Here is a 21,355-nt window from a genome sequence, read left to right on the forward strand (position 1 = left end):
GGATGGTCTCAATTTTGTGATTCCCCTTGCTTCACCCTCACAAGTTCTGACATTACAGTTAGGTGTAACCATTCTGATTTTAAATGTTACTTTTTTTTTCCCCTCAAATACTCTGTCACTAAGCTAAACCCTTAGCTTCTTAAATGTCACTTACACTGTTTTTTTTAAAGATTTTGTGTGTATGGGTTTTTGCCTGCATGTATATCTGTGTACTACCTGTGTGCCTAGGGCCTGAGAAGGCAGAAGAGGACAGTGGACACCCCTGGAACTGGAGTTTCTGACAGTTGTGAGCCACCATGAACCCAGGTCCTCTGGAAGAGCAGTCAGTACTCTTAACTGCTGAGCCATCTCTTCAACTCCTTAACATACTATCTTTTTCACTAATTCATTTATTAACTTTATATTTCAATACCCTCCCTCTCCTCCCAGTCCCCCTTCCCACAATTCCTCCCCCTTCTCCCTTCTCTTCTCTGAGAAGGAGGCAGCTCCTTTCTGGGTGTCATTCTTCCTTGGCACATGAAGTCTCTGCAGGGTTAGTCACATCTTCTTCCACTGAAGTCAGACAAGGCAGCCTAATTAGGGGAATAGGATCCACAAACAGGCAAGATTCAGAAACAGCCCCTGTTCCAATTGTTGGGGGATCCACATGAAGACCAAGCTGAACATCTGCTACATATGTGCGGGAGTGGGGGTGGGGTTGTGTGGAGCTAGATCCAGCACATGCTCTTTGGTTAGTGGTAGTTCAGTCTCTGGGAGTTCCCAAGGAAACAGGTTAGTTGACTCTGTTGATCTTCCTGTGGAGTCCCTGTCCTCTTTGGGTCCCTCAATCCGTCCCTCAACTCTTCCACAAGACTCCCTGAGCTCCATCTAATAATGTTTGGCTATGGGTCTCTGCATGTTTCAGTCAGCTGCTGGGTGAAGCCTCTCAGAGGATAGTTATGTTAGGATCTTGCCTGCAAGCACAGCAGAGTATTGTTAATAATGTTAAGGATTGGTTCTTGCCCATGGGATTACTTTCAGTTTGGGTATTTTAAAGCAATTATCACTCTTTTTCCAAAGCAAGGTTAAGAACCTGTTAGATTTCTGAAAAACAAACTGTAAAGATACCACCCCACTGCACAAACAGGAGACTTCCAGAAAGTCTACAAGGACCCACCAATCTACTGTTAAGAATTTTCACTTTATGAAAGACCATTTTAAAAATATTTTGTAACAAAAAAAATTTACCTACAAAGTCCTGCGAATAAAATTCTGTCTCTGTTGCGTGCAACTGACTGTTTTAAACGGCATGTTTCTATTTCATTTAGCAGAGCTTTCTGATAAGAAAAATATACTACAGAGTTTGTGCTGCACGTCTGCTTGCCTGACTTGCTGCACTCGAGGTCTGTTGCTAGCCGTGGACTGCCTCCCTCTGAATGGCCTAGAACAAGGGTACCATTCATCACTGCTCACATCCCAGAAGGGCAGGAGCTTGAGAGACTCCCCCACTGATTTGTCTCTGGTTCTTTCCTGAGGTGGCAGCTAAGACAGCAGCCAAGGCTGTGATTGTTTGAAGGCCACTGGGAGGCTTTTACCAAGAAGCAGCTGTTCTGATTGTCTTGACAGGGCAACTGGCTTCCTCTCAAGAATTATTCAGGAAGAGACAACAGTATTTTTTTATCACTTATTTTAAGAAGTCAAGCGCTATTTCCACAGCCATCTTTCGTTTTCATAGGTCAGGCTATGCTCACAAGAGCCAGTCTGAGAGCATGAAAACCTACAGGTGAATGTAGCTATCCAGAGGCCATGGACCAACTGGGTTTACCAGAAAGGAGGGCTGGAAACCAAAAGGAGGAGGGGCGAGAGAAACTTGGAGCCAAGACAAAGTTCTCTGATCAAGGCTCAAAGTTAACAATCAGCCCTTGTATATATAGCGAAAGCCCCACCATACCCATCTTTTGTTTCAGCTGAATTATGTCCTAAAGCAGGTTCAGTAGGCAGTCTTGCAGGAAGTTGCAAGTGTAAACAAAGTGGCTGGCTTCCTCTAGGTGTTAAGGTCCTGTGTGGCAAACAAAATCTGCTTAGTCTGCTCAGGCTGGGAAGGGCACAGGTGAAGATGGGGGGACCATGTTGGAGGCTGACAACTTATTATACTTACTTTTATATTGTATTTTCAAGTGGGAACATGCAGGCTCCATGCTTTTGCCATGTCCCCTTTCCCCCTAATAAATAATTTAATAAAAGTTTCAGAACAAAGCAAAATGTAACCTTCTGCCCTGAGTGCAGATTCAGTACTTTTAACATTCCTGTTTCTGAAACTGAAATGTTGAGGTTGAGCTCTTTTCCCAGAGAGGGATTTAAATTCCTTCTGGATTTGACTTCTCCCGTATAAGCACTTAGCTCAGAATCTTAAAAAAAATCATTCAAGGGTCTTTTCCACCTGAAGGGCCTGAAGGAAGGAGCCTGCACTCAGCACAGTGAGAGGTCAGGAGATGGACCCACAGTTCCCAGCATTTCAACACAACTGCTGCTTTGGATCTGTCTTCTTACCTACATCCTTCCCCATCCAGGCACGTGTTCTACCACTAAGTAACACCCCTACCTTTGTCCTCGTGCAGTCATTTTATTGTGTTTGCTATGAGAATTCTACTGTGTGGCTACAGCACATCTATTTCCCAGAGTGCCAACATCTGTGTTGTTTCCAGTTGTGCTGTGCCAAATCTTGAGTAAGCCACTCCCGCTTGTTCCCTAATACCCCACCCAGGAGAGAACACAATGCCTTTCTTGGTGGACATTTGTTAAAAATATGACTTCAAACTAGCCGTGTGGTCACTTCTTTCCTAGCTCTTGTATGGGAAATAAACTCCCATTAGAAAAAATTTACTCAGAGTTTCCACTATTTTCACAAATAACAAATAGACTGGGAAGTCAGGCTCCTGTGTTTCGATACACCATTCCAGTCTTGTTAAAAATAGACACGTGCTCCTAGATATATTCTAGTGACTGATCATGAAGGGCTGTTCAGTATATCATTTTCTTTCCTAAAATTCCACCTAGTCCTTTCATTTCCCTGTATCTTTGTGTTTTTAAAGATTTATGTGTATGACTGTATTTCCTGCATATCTGTATATGCACTACATGCATGCCTATTGGCCAAGGAGACTTAAAAGAGAGTGTTAGATCCCCTAGAACTGGAGTTACAGACAACTGTGGGTTGCCATGTAGGTGCTGGGACTAAGCCTGGGTCTCTGCAAGAACAAGTGCTCTTGACCACTGAGCAATTTCTCCAGCCCCTCGTTGTGTTTTGAGAGATCTCAGTAGCCTAAGCTGGTCTTGAACTCCTGACCCTCCTGCTGCCCATGTGCTAGGATTACAGGAGTGTTCCACCAAGAGAAAGGCAGTTCCTAAATGGCCACATTCAAAACAACACTTGCACTATTTAAGGAGTGGTTTTAAAAATTCAAAAAACTTTAAAAACATTTATTTTTATATACATGTGTATTTTTTAATGTATATGAGTTGTTTTTTTTTTAAAGATTTATTTTATTTATATGAATACTCTGTAGTTGTCTTGAGACACACCAGAAGAGGGCATTAGATCCCATTACCACTGAGCCATCTCTCCAGCCCATGGATGAGTATTTTATGTATGGGTACCATGGGCATGCCTGGTGCCTTTGGAAGTCAAAAAGGGCATTAGATCCTCTGGAATTGTAGGTAGATGGTTGTGAGATGCCATGTAGATGCTGGGAATCAAACCTGGGTCATCTGCAAGAGGAGATCTGATGTGTCTGCCTCCAAGGTCACCCAAACTCAGGTGCCTATGTCAATAATTATGAAAAACTTCAAACAACCCAGATGCCTATTGCTAAATGAATGGACCAACAAGTCAGAGTATAATGGGGAATGATTAAGTATAAAAAGGTAGAGACTTTTAAGATACACCCTTCATGGAACGAAATACCAACTTTTTTGCTAAGAGAAGTTAGACTCAAAGTTTTCTTTTGAGCCCTAGGGATATTGAGATCAGGGTTAAAGAAAATCCGAGAGGGGAAGGAAAGGCGGAACACCGTGTGTTGTTACATAATTTTAAAAAATGGAAAATTACCCTACTAAGCTAGAAATAATTTAGAATACAAGAGACTGAGGGAGAAGGATCAAGAGTTTCAGACTGGTTCAAGTTTCACAGCCAAACCTATTCTCAACAACACTGGGCTGAAGAGATGGCTCAGCAGTTAAGAGAGTTTGCTGCTTTTGCAGAGAACCCAGGTTTGGTTCTCAGCGCCCACATCAGGTGGCTTACAACTACCTGTAATTCCAGATCTGACTTCCTCTTTTGGCTTCTGCAAGCAGGCACATGTGTGCAGTGTGCACGTGCGCTCGCTCAGGTGCACACATGTACACACCGAATAAACATAAATCTTATAAATTAACAGCCCCAGTCATCCCAAAACAGAACCCGAGTTTTGTGGCTCAGGCTTGGGAGAGGTAGGACCACAAATGTAAGATCCTCCTCTGCTATAGGGTTAAGTTCGAGGACACCCTGTACTATATAAGTCCTGTCCAAACACATATCAAATTGGAATCGGCTAGGGCAGAGGTGGTTAGTGGGTTACAGCGGTCTGGGAACTTCCCGGTGTGAGGGTGGGAGGTGAAAGTGCGTCACCAGAAATGTGGATCCATTTGCCAAAACCTCGGTATCAACTAGAAACAGAAAGTCTTCCAGGGCGACTGTGGGGGCGGCTGCAGGAAGGGACAGCCAGGCCTTTGCCGAGGAAGAACACGAACCGTGTATTCCGGTTTTAAAAGACGGCAGGGGCGGGGCAGGGAGAGACCAAGTACCAGAAAGTTTTAGTCTCGATGACGGCGGCGGAGCGAATCGCCGGAGATGCCAGAATTCCCACAGGGGCCTTCCGGGGTCGCCCACACGAGTCGACCGCCACGGCGCCGACCGCCCAACTCTCCGGATCTCAGTAGCGCCCCAGGCCGCAACCCACGAGGGGCTCCGGCACGCCGGGAGGCCGGGCGGGCGGGGGGGCGGGCGCGTCGCTCTGACGTCACGCGCGCGCTGACGTCGCCGGCAGCCGCAGCCTCTGAAGCGGGGCTGGGACCGGGGGGCGCCGAGTTTGATTAGTTTAGGGGGGCCGTCCCCCGCCGGCCGCCGCGCCCCAGGGAGCGGCGCCTCTGGGCGGCGGGCGCGTCCCGGAGGCTTCACCGCCGCGGCTCGGCGGTGCTGCGAGGAAAGTTGGCGGCAGAGGGGCGACGGGCGGCTGAGGGGCGGCGGGCGCGGCCATGGAGCCCCGCGGCGCCGAGTACTTCAGCGCCCAAGTGCTGCAGAAGGACGTGAGCGGTCGGCTGCAGGCGGGCGAGGAGCTGCTGCTCTACCTCGGCGCGCCCGGCGCCATCCCGGATCTGGAGGACGACCCGAGCCGCCTGGCCAAGATCGTGGACGCGCTCACCGGCTGGGTGGGCTCGAGTAACTACCGGGTGAGCGGCGGTGCGAACGGGCGCGCGGCCGGGGCGGGCGGGCGCGCTCCTCGCCGCGGCGCTTTAACCCTGGAGCGCTGCTGCCGGGATCCGGGGACGCGCTGGCATCGCCCCCAGGCTTGGGGTACGGCCACAGGCGGCGGTTCGGTGACACGTTGCGGTGTTGCTTGGCGCTTTACAAAGTGGTAACTTGCGGCCAAAGGCTTGAAGGCTTTGTAACGTTTGTACACGCCCGTGGGGAACGCCTGCGCTGAGACAGGGCGTTGGGTACGGCGTGAAGTTGGACAGTCAAGTTCATCTCTTACCGAGTGGTTTCTGTTGTACTTAATCTCCAGTCTCTTTTCTCTCTCCCCACTCTTCCTCTCTTTCCTCCTCTCTTCCTTTTGGTATCCCTTCTTTTTGCTTCTCTCTCCCTTCCTCTCTTTCCCTTCCCCTTTTCCTCCTCTCTTTCCCTTTCTCCCCTCTTTTTCTCCCTCTTTTCTTTCTTAGTCTTTACGTGAAGGTTGTGATCTCCCAAAAGCACCGTTAGCGCGTATTCAGGTCCTTCGCACGGAACGACTGCTCATCTCATGGCATTTATTTACTTTTCCCTTAATTGACAGCAGAAAGCCGTTGACCGCTCATCTGTCCTCTTGTTTTCCCGCAGTTGGGACGAACTCAGATTCGAAACACCATGCGGTATAAGGTTTTAGTTGATGTTGCAAACAAAGAGGGAGTGGGGAGGAGTGGGGTGAGGTACAAGGAGGAATGGGTGTCCAGTCAGCATCGGGTAGTTATGTAGCCGTCGACGGAGATAAGGAACTATTCTGTAATTAGCCGGAGTTGTTAGCGGTTACTTTTCTTTTTAGTCTTCTGGTGGCAGTATTGCTTTAAAATGCAGGCGGGACCTTCCCCTGGATAGAACGATTCTTAGTGATATATCCAGCAACTAGACTGTACTTTGAACGCTTTTATCTATAGAGACAAGAAAAACAAACTGGACTATTATGCACATTTAATGATGAGACCTATATGAATTGTAGGTTGGTTAGACTTACCAAGATATAAAATAAAGTTTTTCTAGCATATATTATCAATTATACCTAATGGGTTTCACTGTGGCATCCTCATACATCTGTGTAATATGTACTTTGTTCACATTCACAGTCATTGCTCTTATTCTCCCACTCTTGCTACTTCCATATAGTTCCGATCTACCTTCCTGTCTTTTTTTTTTTTTTAATTGAATGAATCTGTAAGCTTAGTTAGGGTTATTTAAAGGAGCACGAGGGAAGGGTTTTATAAAGGAATATGGGCATCTTACTAGTGGCTGCATCACTGAAGAAAGCATTTTAATTAAACGTTTTAATAATGATAATGATTAAATAGATAATGATTGAGGCCAAATTGGACTATATAATGAGGCCCTGTCTCAAAAAACAGGGGGTGGGGATAGAGGGGCTTGGGGGAAAGCTAATATTTACTAAAAATACAGGGAGTATTAATTTCTTTTGAAGAAATTAGCTACCCTTTCTGTGTAAGAAAGGCATGTGTGTGCTCAGCGTGGCTTCGTGGGAAGACAGCCCTTCAGTAATGCTTGCTCACCTTCTCCAGAGAAAACTGCTGGGCTTCATTCTCCACACTGACAGTGGATGGCCTCCAGCCTTTGCAGCCCTCAGATGTTTGTCAGCAAGTGGCAGTAGTGATCCCACAGTTCCCAACGCTTCTGCTAACTGGCTAGAGGCCTTCCAGGAAGTACCTGATGTTCACACATTATTTCCATGTTCCTTACAAGATACCTTAGCCTGAGACCACTTGAGCAGTTGGAAGCGCCACAGGCCTTACAGCTCCAGCAAACACTTTCTGATAGCACTGCACCATTAGTCTGTATTTCTGGTACATGAATGAATCGCCTGTCTTCTTAGGTCAGCTCCTTGGCTCTGCCATTAGATGCCACACCTTTTTCTCTGCTCAAGGGCATTCATCACTCAGTTTTCTCTCCTTCAGAAATTACTAGCCGGGCAGTGGTGGCCCGGTTTATTTTTTTTTTAATCCCAGCACTTGGGAGGCAGGGGAGGCAGGGGAGGCAGAGGCAGGCAGATTTCTGAGTTCGAGGCCAGCCTGGTCTACAGAGTGAGTTCCAGGACAGCCAGGGCTATACAGAGAAACCCTGTCTCAAAAAACCGCCACCACTACCAACAATAACAAAAGAAATTACTAGTCCTTGGTACTTAATATTTTAGCATAAAACCTTTTCTAATGTTTGTTAGAGGGCATTCTATTATAATGAGCCTGTTATTTGGGTTTTATTTGTTTATTTACTGATACAAGATCTCACTTCTCACTATGTAGCCCTGGCCAACATGGAACTCACTATGTACACTAGGCTATCCTTAGAGTCACAGAGATCAGCCTATATCTGCCTACCTTCTTTCACCCCAAGGACTGGGATTAAAGGTATATGCCACCACTGCCCAGCTTATTTTTAATTTTTAAAACATTATTTTTTGTTTTATTGTTTATGTGTGTGGCTGTTTTTTTAATGCATGTATGTCTATGTATGTGTGCATGACTGGTGCCCACAGATACCAGAAGGCTTTTGAATCCCTTGGAACTGGACTTAAAACAGTTGTGAGCTGCCATGTGGATGCTGGGAATAGAACCTGGGTCCTAAGGAAGAGCAGGCAGTGGTCTTAACTGTGAAGCCCTCATAGCTAGAATATAATTAGTATGATATTAAGACAAAATTGGAGGCTGGTAGATATATATAGATGTACAGAGTTTAGTTTATTTTTCTGAGACAGGTTTTCATGGGTCTTGGGCCGGCCTCTAACTTACTGTACATCTAAGGCCACGTGATCCTATTTTAAATGTGGTTGGTTTATATGAGGGACAGCCCTTTAGTCCTTAGTTAGGAAGGAAAGGAAAAGAAGCCCTTGGTAGCAAGGGCTGGTTTGGTAGCAGGGACAGTGCTGTGAGATTTTTTTTCTATGTTTCTTTTCTCTTTCTGGTTCTTTTCTCTCTTCTTCCTCCTCCTCTTCTGAGACAGGATGTGGTGGCTTGAGCAGGAATGGCCCCCTTAGGCTAATATATTTGAGTATTTTAGTGCTCCATCTCCAGGTGTCGGACTGTGGAGGAAGGATTAGGAGGTGTGTGTGTGTGTGTGTGTGTCCATGTCCTTGTGGAGCAGGTGTGTCACTGAGGGTGGGCTTTGATGTTTCACAAACCTATACCAGGCCTAGTCTCACCTCTCTTCTAGTTTTCAGCTTAGGATGTAAACTGTAAACTGCTGTTTGAGCACATGCTAATCTGTTGTTCTGATGTTCATGGACTAATCCTCTGAAACTGTAAGCAAGCATTCAATTAAATGCTTTCTTTTATAAATTGCTTTGGCTGTGATTTCTCTTCATAACCATAGACCAATGACTAAAATACAGGGTCTCTATGTAGCCCTGGCTGGTCTGGAACTCACAGAGATCTATCTACTGAGTTCTGGGATTAGAGGCGCATACCACCAGCTAACCATTTGACATGTAATTTGTGGTAGGTCCAGTAGGACTTTGTTTTTGATTGGTGTGAGGATTGAGAGAAACAGAAATTAGGGATACTACCTTCTTGAGCAATAGGATAGGCATGTTGCCTGCTGAGTTTGGAGACCAGGTGGACAAAGGCATGGAAAAGTCTGGTTTTGACTAGGTTACACTGGAAAGTTTGTTTAATATCAAAGTTAAAATGTTTAGATGGTTGGGACCTAAAATGTGGTGGAGAAGTCATAACTAGTGACTTAAGCTCATGGGAGTCAGTATATATGTGATGTATATACTTTGGTGTTTGAGTTTTGCCAAAAGCCTTGTAGATTTTGTAGCAATATTATATTAATACAGTTTCCTCCTTACATATTGTTAAAATGAGAAACACCATTTAAAAGCAGTTCTTGTGAGTCTCAGGGTCTGTCTTAAGGGCTAAGTTTGTATATCATTTACTCTCTAGGATGGCTTGAGGAAGTCTGGGTCCTTACTTCTCTCTTTTGTAGAAAAGATGACCTAAGAAGTGTTTTGACTTAGGTCAGAGCCTTGGTAAATTAGCAGAAGAGAACACAAATGTTCTTTTTTTGTACTTCTTAAGGATTAATAACATTTACATTTACCTACAAACATAACAGTAAGTTGACTGAAAAATAATAACTTGTAAAAATCCTGGAAGCTTCTTTGTTTGTTTTTGTTTTTCGAGACAGGGTTTCTCTGTATAGCTTTGGCTGTCCTGGAACTCATTTTGTAGACCAAGTTGGCCTCGGACTCAGAAATCCGATTGCCTCTGCCTCCCAGTGCTGGGATTAAAGGTGCGCACCACCACTGCCCAGCACCTGGAAGCTTCTAATCTCTGTACAATCTTATGTAGGCCTAGAATGTTTTCAGCCTCTTTCTGAACTTGCTGTCTGATTCAACTCAACTGAGCTATTCTGGCTCAAAACTCCTCTCCACACGGACAGCTTCAATCTAGTGTCCTCCCTCCTTCTCCCTCCTTCCTCCCTCTCCTCTTCTTTTTGCTCTGCTTGACCTTAAAATAACCCCTGCAATCTGTTGTAATCTTTTGGCTCCTTCTCATTCTCTGGCTTGTTCTGTCTTCACCTGTGTCTAGCTTGTTCTCCCTCTGCATCCTGTCTCTTTATCTGGTAAAGCTGCCTCCGTTGTCTTCTCTGTACTGCTCCCTTAAGTAGCCTCCCTTTCCTCTCTGTTCTTTTGAGAGTTGGGCAGATCCTATTCTGTCAAGTCTTTCTCTGATTTGACACTTTGTCTGCCACTCAGTTAGACATCACTTTCAAATATGAGTGCTTCCTTCTACAAACTAACTTTACTTTCATTGTTTGGGATGAAATGTGTGTGCTAAGGGTGTGTCTGTATTTCAGCCAGAGGGGTAAAGGTCTGTGCTAAGGGTTGAGCCACACCACAACTAGAAACAGGTTCCCCCCCACCCCCCCAATAAGTAACAAAGTCTCAGGGTTCATGGTATGATCAAATATCCTGTACCAGTAACTAGCATTTACAGTATAAATGCATGCCGCTAGGCTTACAAATGTGCTAGTGTTTTTGAATTCTGGGTCCAAGATCACAGCCCATTTGCCATTTGTATGTGTGTCTAGGTGCACACCTGTGCCCCAGTCCACATGGAGAGGTCAAAGAATAACTTAAAGGAGACATATTCTTCCTTTTTACCATGCGGGTCCTGGGGATCAAACTCAGGTTGCAAGTACCTTAACCCAGTGGCCCCCTGAACCATCTTGCTTGTCCCCATTTGGCATTCCTATACCTCCCATTAATATTAGTATTACCTAAGTCATATTTCCTGTTAGACACCACATACTTAAGATATACAGTCTTATTATATTTTATTGGGAATGAATATGGATATATATATGTGGGGGGGGGTGTCAGAAGAAAACTTGCAGGAGTCAGCTTCTACCACATGGGCTCTGGGGATTGAACATGAGGTGTCAGACTTAATGGCAATTGCCTCTTATCTGCTATGCCATTTTGTTATTCCAAGTATAGGCGCTTTGGTTAAGAGAGGCAAGGTTTTCCTCTTATCACTGCATACTGTTTTGTCTATTCTTATTTACCTAGTGGGCAGGATGAACATCCAGGTTGTTTTTTAGCTTTTTTTTTTTTTTTTTTTAATTTTTAACATTTTTTCTTCATGTTGCTAGTCTGGTCATATTCATGAGATTTTGTCCTGAGTGATTTTCAGTAGAGTCAGAGTTTAGTCTTTCTCTCAGGGCACTAATGTATAGCCCAGGACACTTTGAATCCTCCTGCCTCAAACTCCTATGTGCTGGGCTACAGTGCCTAGCTTAGTGTCCTCCTTTAATGCTCCTTTTACAATTCTGAAATAACATATTTGGTATCAAGTACATCATTTAAAAAAGATCCCTGTAATATTCTAACTATGCTATAAAGGAAACTTACACATAATTTATGGTAAGAGAAAAAAGTGTAGTTTTTTCATAATATCAATAATGGATTGGTTCTAGGGCTTTCCTTCCCTTAGATACTAAACATGCTTGAGTCCATTACATAAAATGATGTATATGCCTATACATATCCTTCAGTATACTTGAAATTACTTCCAAAATTTTCCATCTGATGTCAGTTGAATCTGAGACTGCAGAACCTTTGGATATGGAAGATTGATGATATCTAAATGTACCACCAGTCTGACTAACCAAGAAGCTAAAACAGTAGTCATTGCTATAGCAGAACATGTAATTGCTGGAATGCTACCACACCAGTTCAGACCATTATAGATGAGTGGTTGTTAGTGACTCAGACATTGAAATTGATGAAGTTATTGGCAAAAAACTTTATTTCTTCAGTATACCTGAACTTAGAAGTTTGACTAATTGGTTTGGGGAAATGGCTCAGTGGCTAAACTTAGCTTGCCATGGAAGTATGAAGACCTGTCCTTGAATCTCTGTATTCCACATAAAGATTGAAGGTGGAAAGCATGCATCGGTAATCCTAGTATATTTGTAGGCGATGGAAGGAGGAGCTAGGTGGATTCCTGGCTAGCTGGCACAAGAGTATATGTATGCAAAAGAAGAAGACACCCCATTTCCAACAAGGTGGAAGTCAAGACCTGTGATTGTTAGCTATTCCACACACACAGCTGTATTGTACCTGTGTGCCCCACTCCAAACACATACACACATGAAAAACTGGCTTGACCACCCCATGGGACTTCTATGTTATTAAGACCCCCTTTATAAAACTTTAAAAAAAGAGAGATGGTTTCTAGCAGCATCATTGTTTAGGCCAGCCTTGAATTTGTGACCTCTTACCTCCATTCAAAAATAGTACGATTATAGGTTATGTACCATTACACTTGGCTTTATTAAATTCTCTGTTTCTGTCTGTTCCATTTAGCTTTATTTTCTTTTTGAGACCTGGTCTTTCTAAGTAGCCCTGGTTGTCGTGGAACTTGGCTGTGTAGACCAGGATGGCTGGAAGTCATAGAAATTTGCCTGCTTCTGCCTCTTAAGTCCTGGGATTAAAGGTGTGTACCACTATGCCTAACTTTAGTAAGCTTTTAACTCTTCTACTTTCTCTCTTTACATTTTTAAATTTTTATTTTATGTGTATGAGTGTTTTGCCTGCATACATGTCTGCATGTGCATGTTGAGTGTTCTTGGAGGTCAGAACAAGGTATTGGATTCCCTGGAACTGTAGTTATAGATGATTGTGAGGCACCATGTAGGTGTTGGGAGCTGAACCTGGATCCTTTGCAAGAACAAATGCTCCTAACCACTGAGCCATCTCTCAAGCCCCATCTTTTCTTAATTCTTATCTCCTTCTTCATTCTTGCTTTATGGTCCTTATTTAATAAAACACAGTACTGGTTAACTCAGCTCTCATTCATACCTGAACCAGTGCTACTGACGACCAATGGGGAAAACCACAAAACCTCTTTAACTGGCTTAACTTAAATTGTGGCACTCTGTGGTGGCCCCTAATGCTGTTTGGCACTCAAAGTATATTTTCTGAGTTCATTCACTCACTTATTTTACATCTTTTTCTCTTTCCTCAGACATTATGAACTTGTTTCCAGCAAGAGGAGCATTGTGGATGTGTGTCCTTTATGAACAACACTTTTTTTTTCCTGTCTACCTTAGTGGAAAACCATCCATGATTATGAATTAAGCTTACATGATAGCTACAGGTCAAAAACTCTTGTCTGGTTTGCCAACGTCACAAGTAAAATGTTCTCACTCATGAGTCTTAAATGAGGTGCGATCGTTAGTATTTTATTGTCGGGGAACTTTGTGGCATCACAAGTACTGAGGTGGGACTCGGAAAGCCAAAGACTGATGATCTATGACCTTGTAACTTTCTTTTCCTGTCTGGGGAAAGAGAAGCTCACGGCCTCTGGAAACTTAACTCTTAATATTCTATGCTAATAAATGCTGGTTTCTTTTCTCTGTAATTCTGTCACTATTTTGTGCTAATAAACACTAGTTTCTTTTCTCTGCAATTCTTATTTTATGTTAATTAATGCTGGTTTCTTTTTTCTGTTGCTTAAGGAGCTCTCACTTGCCAGGCAAGAGGCTTGGACTCATTAACTCTTCATGAACCAGAGAGAAAGGAAAAGAAGAAAAAGAAAATTAATTTACACAGACAACATGCACAGGCATACACACAGTCAGTCATACGTTCATTCACACACACACACACACACACACACACACACGTTCTGGTTAGGTTTGACCACCTGTCTCCACAAGTGTTCATGCATACTTACATACATACACATATACCTACATACATATGTATAGACAAACATACATATACATATATACATTTGGATGGATGGGGCAGAGCCCCCCAAGCTACACACATACATTTGGTGAGTAGATGGGGCAGAGCCCCAGAAGCCACCACCTTATTTCTTTTCTCTTGCCTCTTACATCTTCTTAGACAAAAGTTTGTTAGAAAATTACCTCATAGAGTAAATGTTATACAAAAGGGTAGTTACAAGGGGATGTTGATAATTAAGTTCAAAGCAGTGTTTCATTCTGTAAGCATATTATAAGTTCAAAGCAGCAGTTTCCCATGGTCTTGGTTTATCATGGTGTATACCTGTGGCTTCATCCATGGACCTGTCCTAGGATAAATGTTTTTCCTTGATCACAGATCTGTCCCAAGCCTGTATCTCTTCAGTGTACTTGTAAAAACTCATATTCCATATTGTGCAGCCTTTCCTTATTCTGTGAGGAATGGACACTTTCTTTTCTTGATTCTGACTTTATTATGTCTTTCTGGCAAAACAACTAAAACCATCTCTGGAAACTTTCTTTATAAAATTATTTAAATAAAATCAGGAATTCTATATAATCATTAATTTATCTAAACAGCATTAATTCATGAAAGTTTATCTTCTTGTTGATCTGCAGGAAATCTGCCGGATAGGGTGGGGTAATGCCCAGGAATCATTAGATTGTGTCATAGTGATAGGAAAAGGCATATCAACAGTAAGAAGTAATCCTGAAATAAAATCTTTGAAGGCCCTGTAAGTCAGAGCTTACCTGTCATAGGCCATGCAAAAAACGGTGGGCCATCTCCAGAAAATCTATTTGCCTAGATGGCTGCTGACAGTTTAGACCGTTTCTTAGTTCTGTAATTGACAGACATTTCTGTCAAAAAAAATTTTTTTTTGATACTTATTTAGTGTGTGTATGTGCATGCACAAACACTAATGGATCATGTCTGGAGATCAGAGGAAAACCTTAAGGAATCAGCTCTATTTCCACTAAGTTGATTCTGGGGATTGAACTCAGGTCCTGATGCTTGGCTGCAAGTATCCTTATCCTCTAGCCAGCCATTGACTGACATTTCTGATCTAAACTATTTAAAAGATCATACATTCTATAGTGTGTTCATTTGTTAACATCAGATTACTTAAACATGTCCCAGCATTAGGGATGCAGGGGTGAGGAGAAAGGGAGAGAAAGATTGATAAGGAAAACAGGGAGATGATCCTGGATACTGAATCTTTTCAGGATAATAACATTCATTAAATTTTTAATTAAATTTAAAAACTGAGACAGTACGTTGCTGTGTATCCAAGTTAACTAGATCTTTCAGTCTTCCTGCCTTAGCCTGTTGCATGCAGGGGTTGCAGGCTTGTGCTCCCAGGTCTGGCTTTTTAAAAGTTAAGTAATTAGTTGTGTGTATGTGTACCTTTGAGTATGCCATGCTTGTGGAGGTCAGAGGACAACCCATAGGAGTTGGTTTTCTACTTGGCCATATGTTTAAGGAACTCAGGTTTTGGTCTTGATTATAAATACCTGTTGAGCCATCTCTCCAGCTCTTGTCCTGATTTATTAAATCTTTATTTTATTAATTTAAGAACAAACCAGAATAAAACCTTTAAAAATTGGCTTTAATTGATGAATCTAAAAACAATTTTTGTTTTTTGTTTGTTTGTTGCGGTTTTTGTGCTTAGAGTAAGGTAAATTGGAGCAGTCTGTCAGTGTGTTTATGCTTCTAACTGGGTCTAAATTTGTTTTGTTTTCAGAGAGCAGGGTGTAGCTCAGTGGTACTGCACCTGCATAGATACAAAAAGGCTGAATAAATGGACTATTTTTGAGAGCCTAACACTTAAAAAATGAAAGTAATTTTCATTTGTGTCTTTGATAAAGTTTTTGTTTAATTTTTATAAGTGATACCATGTGTATGTTGAGGCCTATTCATTTTGCATGTTGACATCTAATTATAGCAGCATTTGTTTCAAGACTAGTCTCTTCATTGAGTGCCTTTGTGCAACTGCTAGATATCAGCTAGTTTTTGTCTATTTTGTACACTGTCTTGTATTTCATGAAACCCTGTGTTTGTTCTCTTACTAATAGTTACACTTCCTTTTAAATAAATTACTTAATTTATTTTTATGTATGTGGGTGTTTTTCCTGCATGCATATCTGTGACCACATGTATGCCTGGTATCTAAGGCCAGAATTGGGCTTTGGATTTCCTGGTATTGGAGTTACAGACAATTGTGAGCTACCATGTGGCCCCAGACTAGCCTTGAATCTGGGTCATCTGTATAAGCAGTCAGTACCTTATCTAACTGCTGAGCCATCTCTCCAGTCCAGCTGTACTTTCTTGATTGCTGTAGCTTCATATGAAGTTTTGAAATCAGGTAATTTGACTTAGCTTTTTAAAAAATTTGGTATTGATATGTATATTCTATTCATGTATTTATTTACTTTTTTATTTCAAGACCAGTTTAAGTCTCTGAACAAATCCTCCTGGGAATTTTGGGATTGCATTCTTGCAACCTTGAACTTCTTTAGCTCATCTTGCATTATTTTATAAGCAGTCTTATTATTTGTGTGTTGACTTTATATAATTGTTGTAAGTATTTTTCTGGGTATGTTAGTTATTTGTTCTGTGATAGAATACCTAACAGGAGTAATTTCAAGGAGGAAGGACATCAGTTCATCTTGATCTGGAAGGTATGGCTTCTTTTTATGGCAGTGGGAATGTGTGTGGCTTCTTCATGTCCTGGTGGATCAGGGAGCATAGAGTTCAAACCAGAAGGAGGGAGGGAGAGAAAGTAGGTAGGTAGGTAGGTAGGTAGGTAGGTAGGTAGGTAGATAGATAGATAGATAGATAGATAGATAGATAGATAGATAGATAGATAGATAATAGATAGGAGTGTGTGTGTGTGTGTCTGTGACTGTGTCTCTGTCTGTGTTCATCTGTCCATCCAGGAGGCCTGTCTCCAGCAATTCATTTCTGCTGCATAGGCCATAATCCCTAAATGTTCACAATCCCAAAATGTTCATAATCTCTCAAAGCAGTGTCATCATCTGGGGACCAATTGTTCAAACACTTGACTTTTTGGGGGTACATTAGACATTCAAATTAGAATTCGTTTTACTCCTCGCTTTTTGAATGCTAATGTATAGAAGAATCAGTTTGTTTTTCTAACAGGGTCTCACTATGCAGCCTAGGTTGACCTTGAATTTGTGACGTTTGTGCTTTAGGTATAGCAGTGATTCTCACAGGTTTGCTTTTTGTTTTTTGTTTGTTTGTTTTTTTGTGACAGAGTCTAAAGCTTTTTCCTTGACTGTACTGGTATTTGCTATGCAGACCAGTAGAGATCCACCTGCCTCTCTGCCGGGACTAGAGGTGTATACCACCACTATGCCCAGCACAGTTGGTTTTTATAGCCACCTTTAATATCAGGGTTACTGAACTCAGTGGTTTTAGTATTTACTTATATCAATCATTTTTAGTGATTAAATACTTACTTATTTTTGAGACATGATCTCATGTAGCCCGGACTAGCTATGAATTCTCTTTGTAGCCAAGGTTGGTCTTGCATTTTCTTTTCTTTCTTTCATTTTTCTTTTTTTTTAGGGATGGTGGTGGTAGTTTTATTTGTTGGTTTGTTTTTTGGTTAGCTTTTTTGTGGTCCTGAATTCTTTTCTGATAGCCCTGCATCTTGCCTACTGATATTGGGGTCCCAGTTCTTGACCTTTTGTTTTTTTCCTGTGCCTCATACTTCTTAGTTGAAAGTTGCAGAGTAGTCAAGAAATTTAAGACTAACTTAAATAGGTTTTATCGTTGAAGTAGCACCTTTTTCTTCTGTGAAGCTCTTAGTGTAGAGCATTATAATCAGTCTAGTCAGGAGTTGAGTTAGGTCTGTGTGTTGTGTTTGCTGTTGATTCCTGTTTGTTTCTGGTTCCGCTGGGTTAGCTTGATGAAGGGTTTTCTTCAGTATTTCTGTTCAACTCTCTGCTTGAATCCTTTCCTGTTTCCTGTAATAATGCTCTCTTCCCTATGTTCTCGCTTTGTCTTGCCAGCCTGATGGTGAGGTCTCTTAATTTTTCTGGTACAGCGTTGAGCAGTGGACTATGCCAGGAAACTTAGTAAGGTTGAGCAGGATCCTGCCAGTAGCATATGCTTGTCTCAGAGATTAAGCTGTGCATGTCTAAGTATGAACGGCTGGTACAGTGAAACTGCAAATGGCTCATTAAATCAGTTATGGTTCCTTTGGTCACTCCTCCTCTCCTTCTTAGATAGCTGTGGTCATTCTAGAGCTAATACATGCTGACAGGTGCTGACCCCTCTCCTGGTGCAGGGGGGATTTGTGCATTTATCAATGACAACCAACCCGGCCTGGGGTGGGAGCAGGTTTGGGGGAGTCCCTTTGGTGACTCTAGATAACCTTGAGCAGATTTCTCGCCCCCTGTGGCAATGACGACCCATTTGAACATCTGCCCTATCAATTTTCGATGGTCATAATCACCATGGTGACCACAGGTGATGGGGAATCAGGGTTCGATTCCAGAGAGAGAGCCTGAGCATTGGCTACCACATCCAAGGAAGGCAGCAAGTGTGCAAATTACCCACTCCCGACCCAGGGAGGTAGTGATGAAAAATAACAATACAGGACCCTTTTGAGGCCCTGTAATGGAATGAGTCTACTTTAAATCCTCTAACAAGGACCCATATGAGGCCAAGACTGGTGCCCACAACATGGGGCATACCCCAGCTGGCAACCCACACAGACCCACATCGGAACTCCAGATTAAACAAGGACTTTGAGTAACCCCTGGCACTAGTTCCAAAGACCCAGGCCTTCCAACTCTAAAGAGAGACACTCTGTCTTCTTCCCACTTTTCTACCCTGTCCAAATCCAGACAGTTCAACTAACCATTAACAAAAACTCTGATCCACATTCCCCTCTCTGTGCCCTGCCAATACTGTGCCACCAAGTCCCTATGCTTCTCTTTCTGCTCTACTTTTAGGGTGTACAAAACCCTGCCTTCTGCCAATCCCAGCTAAGGAAAAACACGGGTGGGGGAGGGTGTGTGTGTGGGGGGGGTAGAAAAAAAAGGGCCTACCTGCTAGAACAGACAGCCACAGCCACGGCATAGCAGAGCAGGTCCTTTCCCTCCACCCAGGTGAAAAGAGCCCACCAAGCAAGGACAACAGATAAGATCTTGCTGAGAATTGGAAAAAGACATACTTGTAACCCTTAACACAAAATTTTCATGCTTCTTTATTTAAATGGTTATTTTTCTGATAGGAACACCTGAAACAATGTTTGTGCCTTCTAACTAAAATTGTCCTAAAATTTCTTTTAAACTTCAAAAATCATATTTAATCTACTTCCATAGGTCAAACCAACTATGTTAATAACCATTACTTAATCCTTAATTAACAGTCTCCTTTTACAGACAAGCTGTTACTGCTTATCCCAGATACATAATTAACATGATGTTTTCTTCCTCAGCCATCCAAAGCAGATAAATTCTCAACTCTTCTCCCTGCTTTCCTTAATACAACACAGATAACTCCTCACTTAAAGGATGCCTTCCAGGACTAAATTCTTGGGTGCCCTTGCCTTTTTTCTAGGACCATCACAGCAGACCATGGTGTGCTCCCAGGCAAACTGTTTCAGGCTTACCATACACATGGCCCCCTACTGGGCTTCGGCTCCCTGCTTGTACTTCTCTACAAGGGTCTGCCTCTGGCAGTAAGCTACCTTTGTCCAGACACAGCATCTGACTGAAGACTTCCTACACAAGCAGACACTGACAGGTTTGGGACCTTCCAGCCACAGATGAACTCTTTTGCCAGAACCTGATGACTACCGAACTTGGGGAAACTTACATGATGATGATGTCTATATAGTTAAATCAAATATTGTTTAAAACCGATGTTAATACCCTCACAAACTCTGTACAACTCACTCTCAATTTCAATCCACTGAACAACTAATTAATCCAATAATCCCTTGTCTTCCTAGCCCCCACCCCTCTGGTTTATGTTATCTTACCCCTATGGCTTATATTGTGCTACCTCTGTGGCTTATGTTGTGTTTTATTTTGATGCTTACATCCCACCCCACCCAAAATTTTCACTACAAATAACATGAGAGACAGTCACTCCAGTGACACCTCTCCTTTATAAAAAAGAAAAGGAAGAATTGTGGAGCAGTGGACTGTGCTAGGAAACTTGATAAGGTTGAGAAGGTTGGAAGCCCTGGGACCTCTGAGAGGATGGTAGGAGCCTTACCTGCTTCCAACTAGTTCCCTGTCCTGTGACAACATCCCTACATAGGAACGTGTCCTTTGGTCACATAGATCACAACAGAGTCTTTAAGATAATGAGGTATCTAATGGCCCTGAGAGTTTAGCCAGTAAGCTTCCCTTCCCAGACATTCCTTCCTTCAAAAGGTAGTTAATCTCTGGTCCACCATGAGGAGATGGTATGCACCATTTTCCATGATGAACAATCAAAAAACAGTTTGGAACCAAGAACTGTCTCTTTCATCAAGAACCACTGTGGGGAACATGGAGAAAGCCTTTGTCTACAGAGCCACTCCACCTAAGTCTCCTACAGAAGGCCTCTCCAAGCCCCCTGACAGTCTTCGATAAGCTAAGGACAGTCACTAATGAGTTAGCTGGAGTTCCCTATCCCCCTAAGCCCCAGGCGCTTCATCCTGGGGACCCAACTCTTCCCAATTCCCAAAGACCCAGTGGCATCTGGATGTCCAGGTGTTTGGGAGCCCCTGGCCCAGGGCTCCTCGTTGCAAGCCATGCTATTCTACACTCAGATTATTAGCAGTTTGTTAGATACAGTGGGATTCTTCCTGTCCATTCTGGTTATCAATGTGTCCTGCATCTTTATCTTTTTCCTGTCACTTGTGGATGTTTTTATTTGTGTCTGCTTTTTTTTTTAAAAAAATGATATCTGAATGGCTAGTCTACACAGGGATTCTCAATCCATGGGTCATGATCCATTTGGGAGGGTCCAACGACCCTTTCACAGGGGCCACCTAAGACTATCAGAAAGCACAGATACATTATGATTCATAATAGCAAAAATTTTTTTTTTTTTTTTTTGATTTTTCGAAACAGGGTTTCTCTGTATAGCCTTGGCTGTCCTGGAACTCACTCTGTAGACCAGGCTGGCCTCGAACTCAGAAATCCGCCTGCCTCTGCCTCCCAAGTGCTGGGATTAAAGGCGTGTGCCACCACTGCCCGGCTTCATAATAGCAAAATTACAGGTACGAAGTAGCAATGAAAATAATTTTCTGGGTGAAGGTCAACATAGCACAAGAGTTGTAGCATTAGGATGGCCAAGAATCACTGCTGTACATCCTCAGCTCTCTCCTACACTCAAAAACAGTATTCCAGTTTCTACTTTCCAGACAGAAACTAAAAATGCTTCCTAATGAACTTGTATTACTGAATTGCTTACTGTTTAAATAAGTCACAAACTGAAAAGTAAGTTTCAAGTATAGTCACTAAGCTTTTGGGTAGCTATCACCTACTTTATCAGTTATTAAATGTTTGTGAAATAAGCTTTATTACTATTTTCCTGTATGTCTTTGTTAGGGT

General features: G+C 42.7%; 1 protein-coding gene across 16 annotated transcripts in view; it reads left to right on the top strand.

Annotated features, from left to right (window-relative positions):
* Positions 1–5,149: 5,149 nt before the first annotated feature.
* Clasp2 (cytoplasmic linker associated protein 2) overlaps positions 5,150–21,355 on the top strand; it is a 173,036-nt gene continuing 156,830 nt past the window's right edge. For 8 of the 16 annotated variants that reach the window (XM_034483915.2, XM_034483918.2, XM_076917273.1 and 5 more), the window contains exon 1: positions 5,150–5,466. In XM_034483915.2, the coding sequence (XP_034339806.1) occupies positions 5,272–5,466 (195 nt within the window). In that variant the 5' untranslated portion in view covers positions 5,150–5,271. The remainder of the gene's footprint in view (positions 5,467–21,355) is intronic. The other 8 variants (XM_076917275.1, XM_076917277.1, XM_034483922.2 and 5 more) reach the window with 1 other exon arrangement.

The sequence above is a fragment of the Arvicanthis niloticus genome, chromosome 21 (assembly GCF_011762505.2).
Source record: "Arvicanthis niloticus isolate mArvNil1 chromosome 21, mArvNil1.pat.X, whole genome shotgun sequence".
Taxonomy (NCBI): Eukaryota; Metazoa; Chordata; class Mammalia; order Rodentia; family Muridae; genus Arvicanthis; species Arvicanthis niloticus.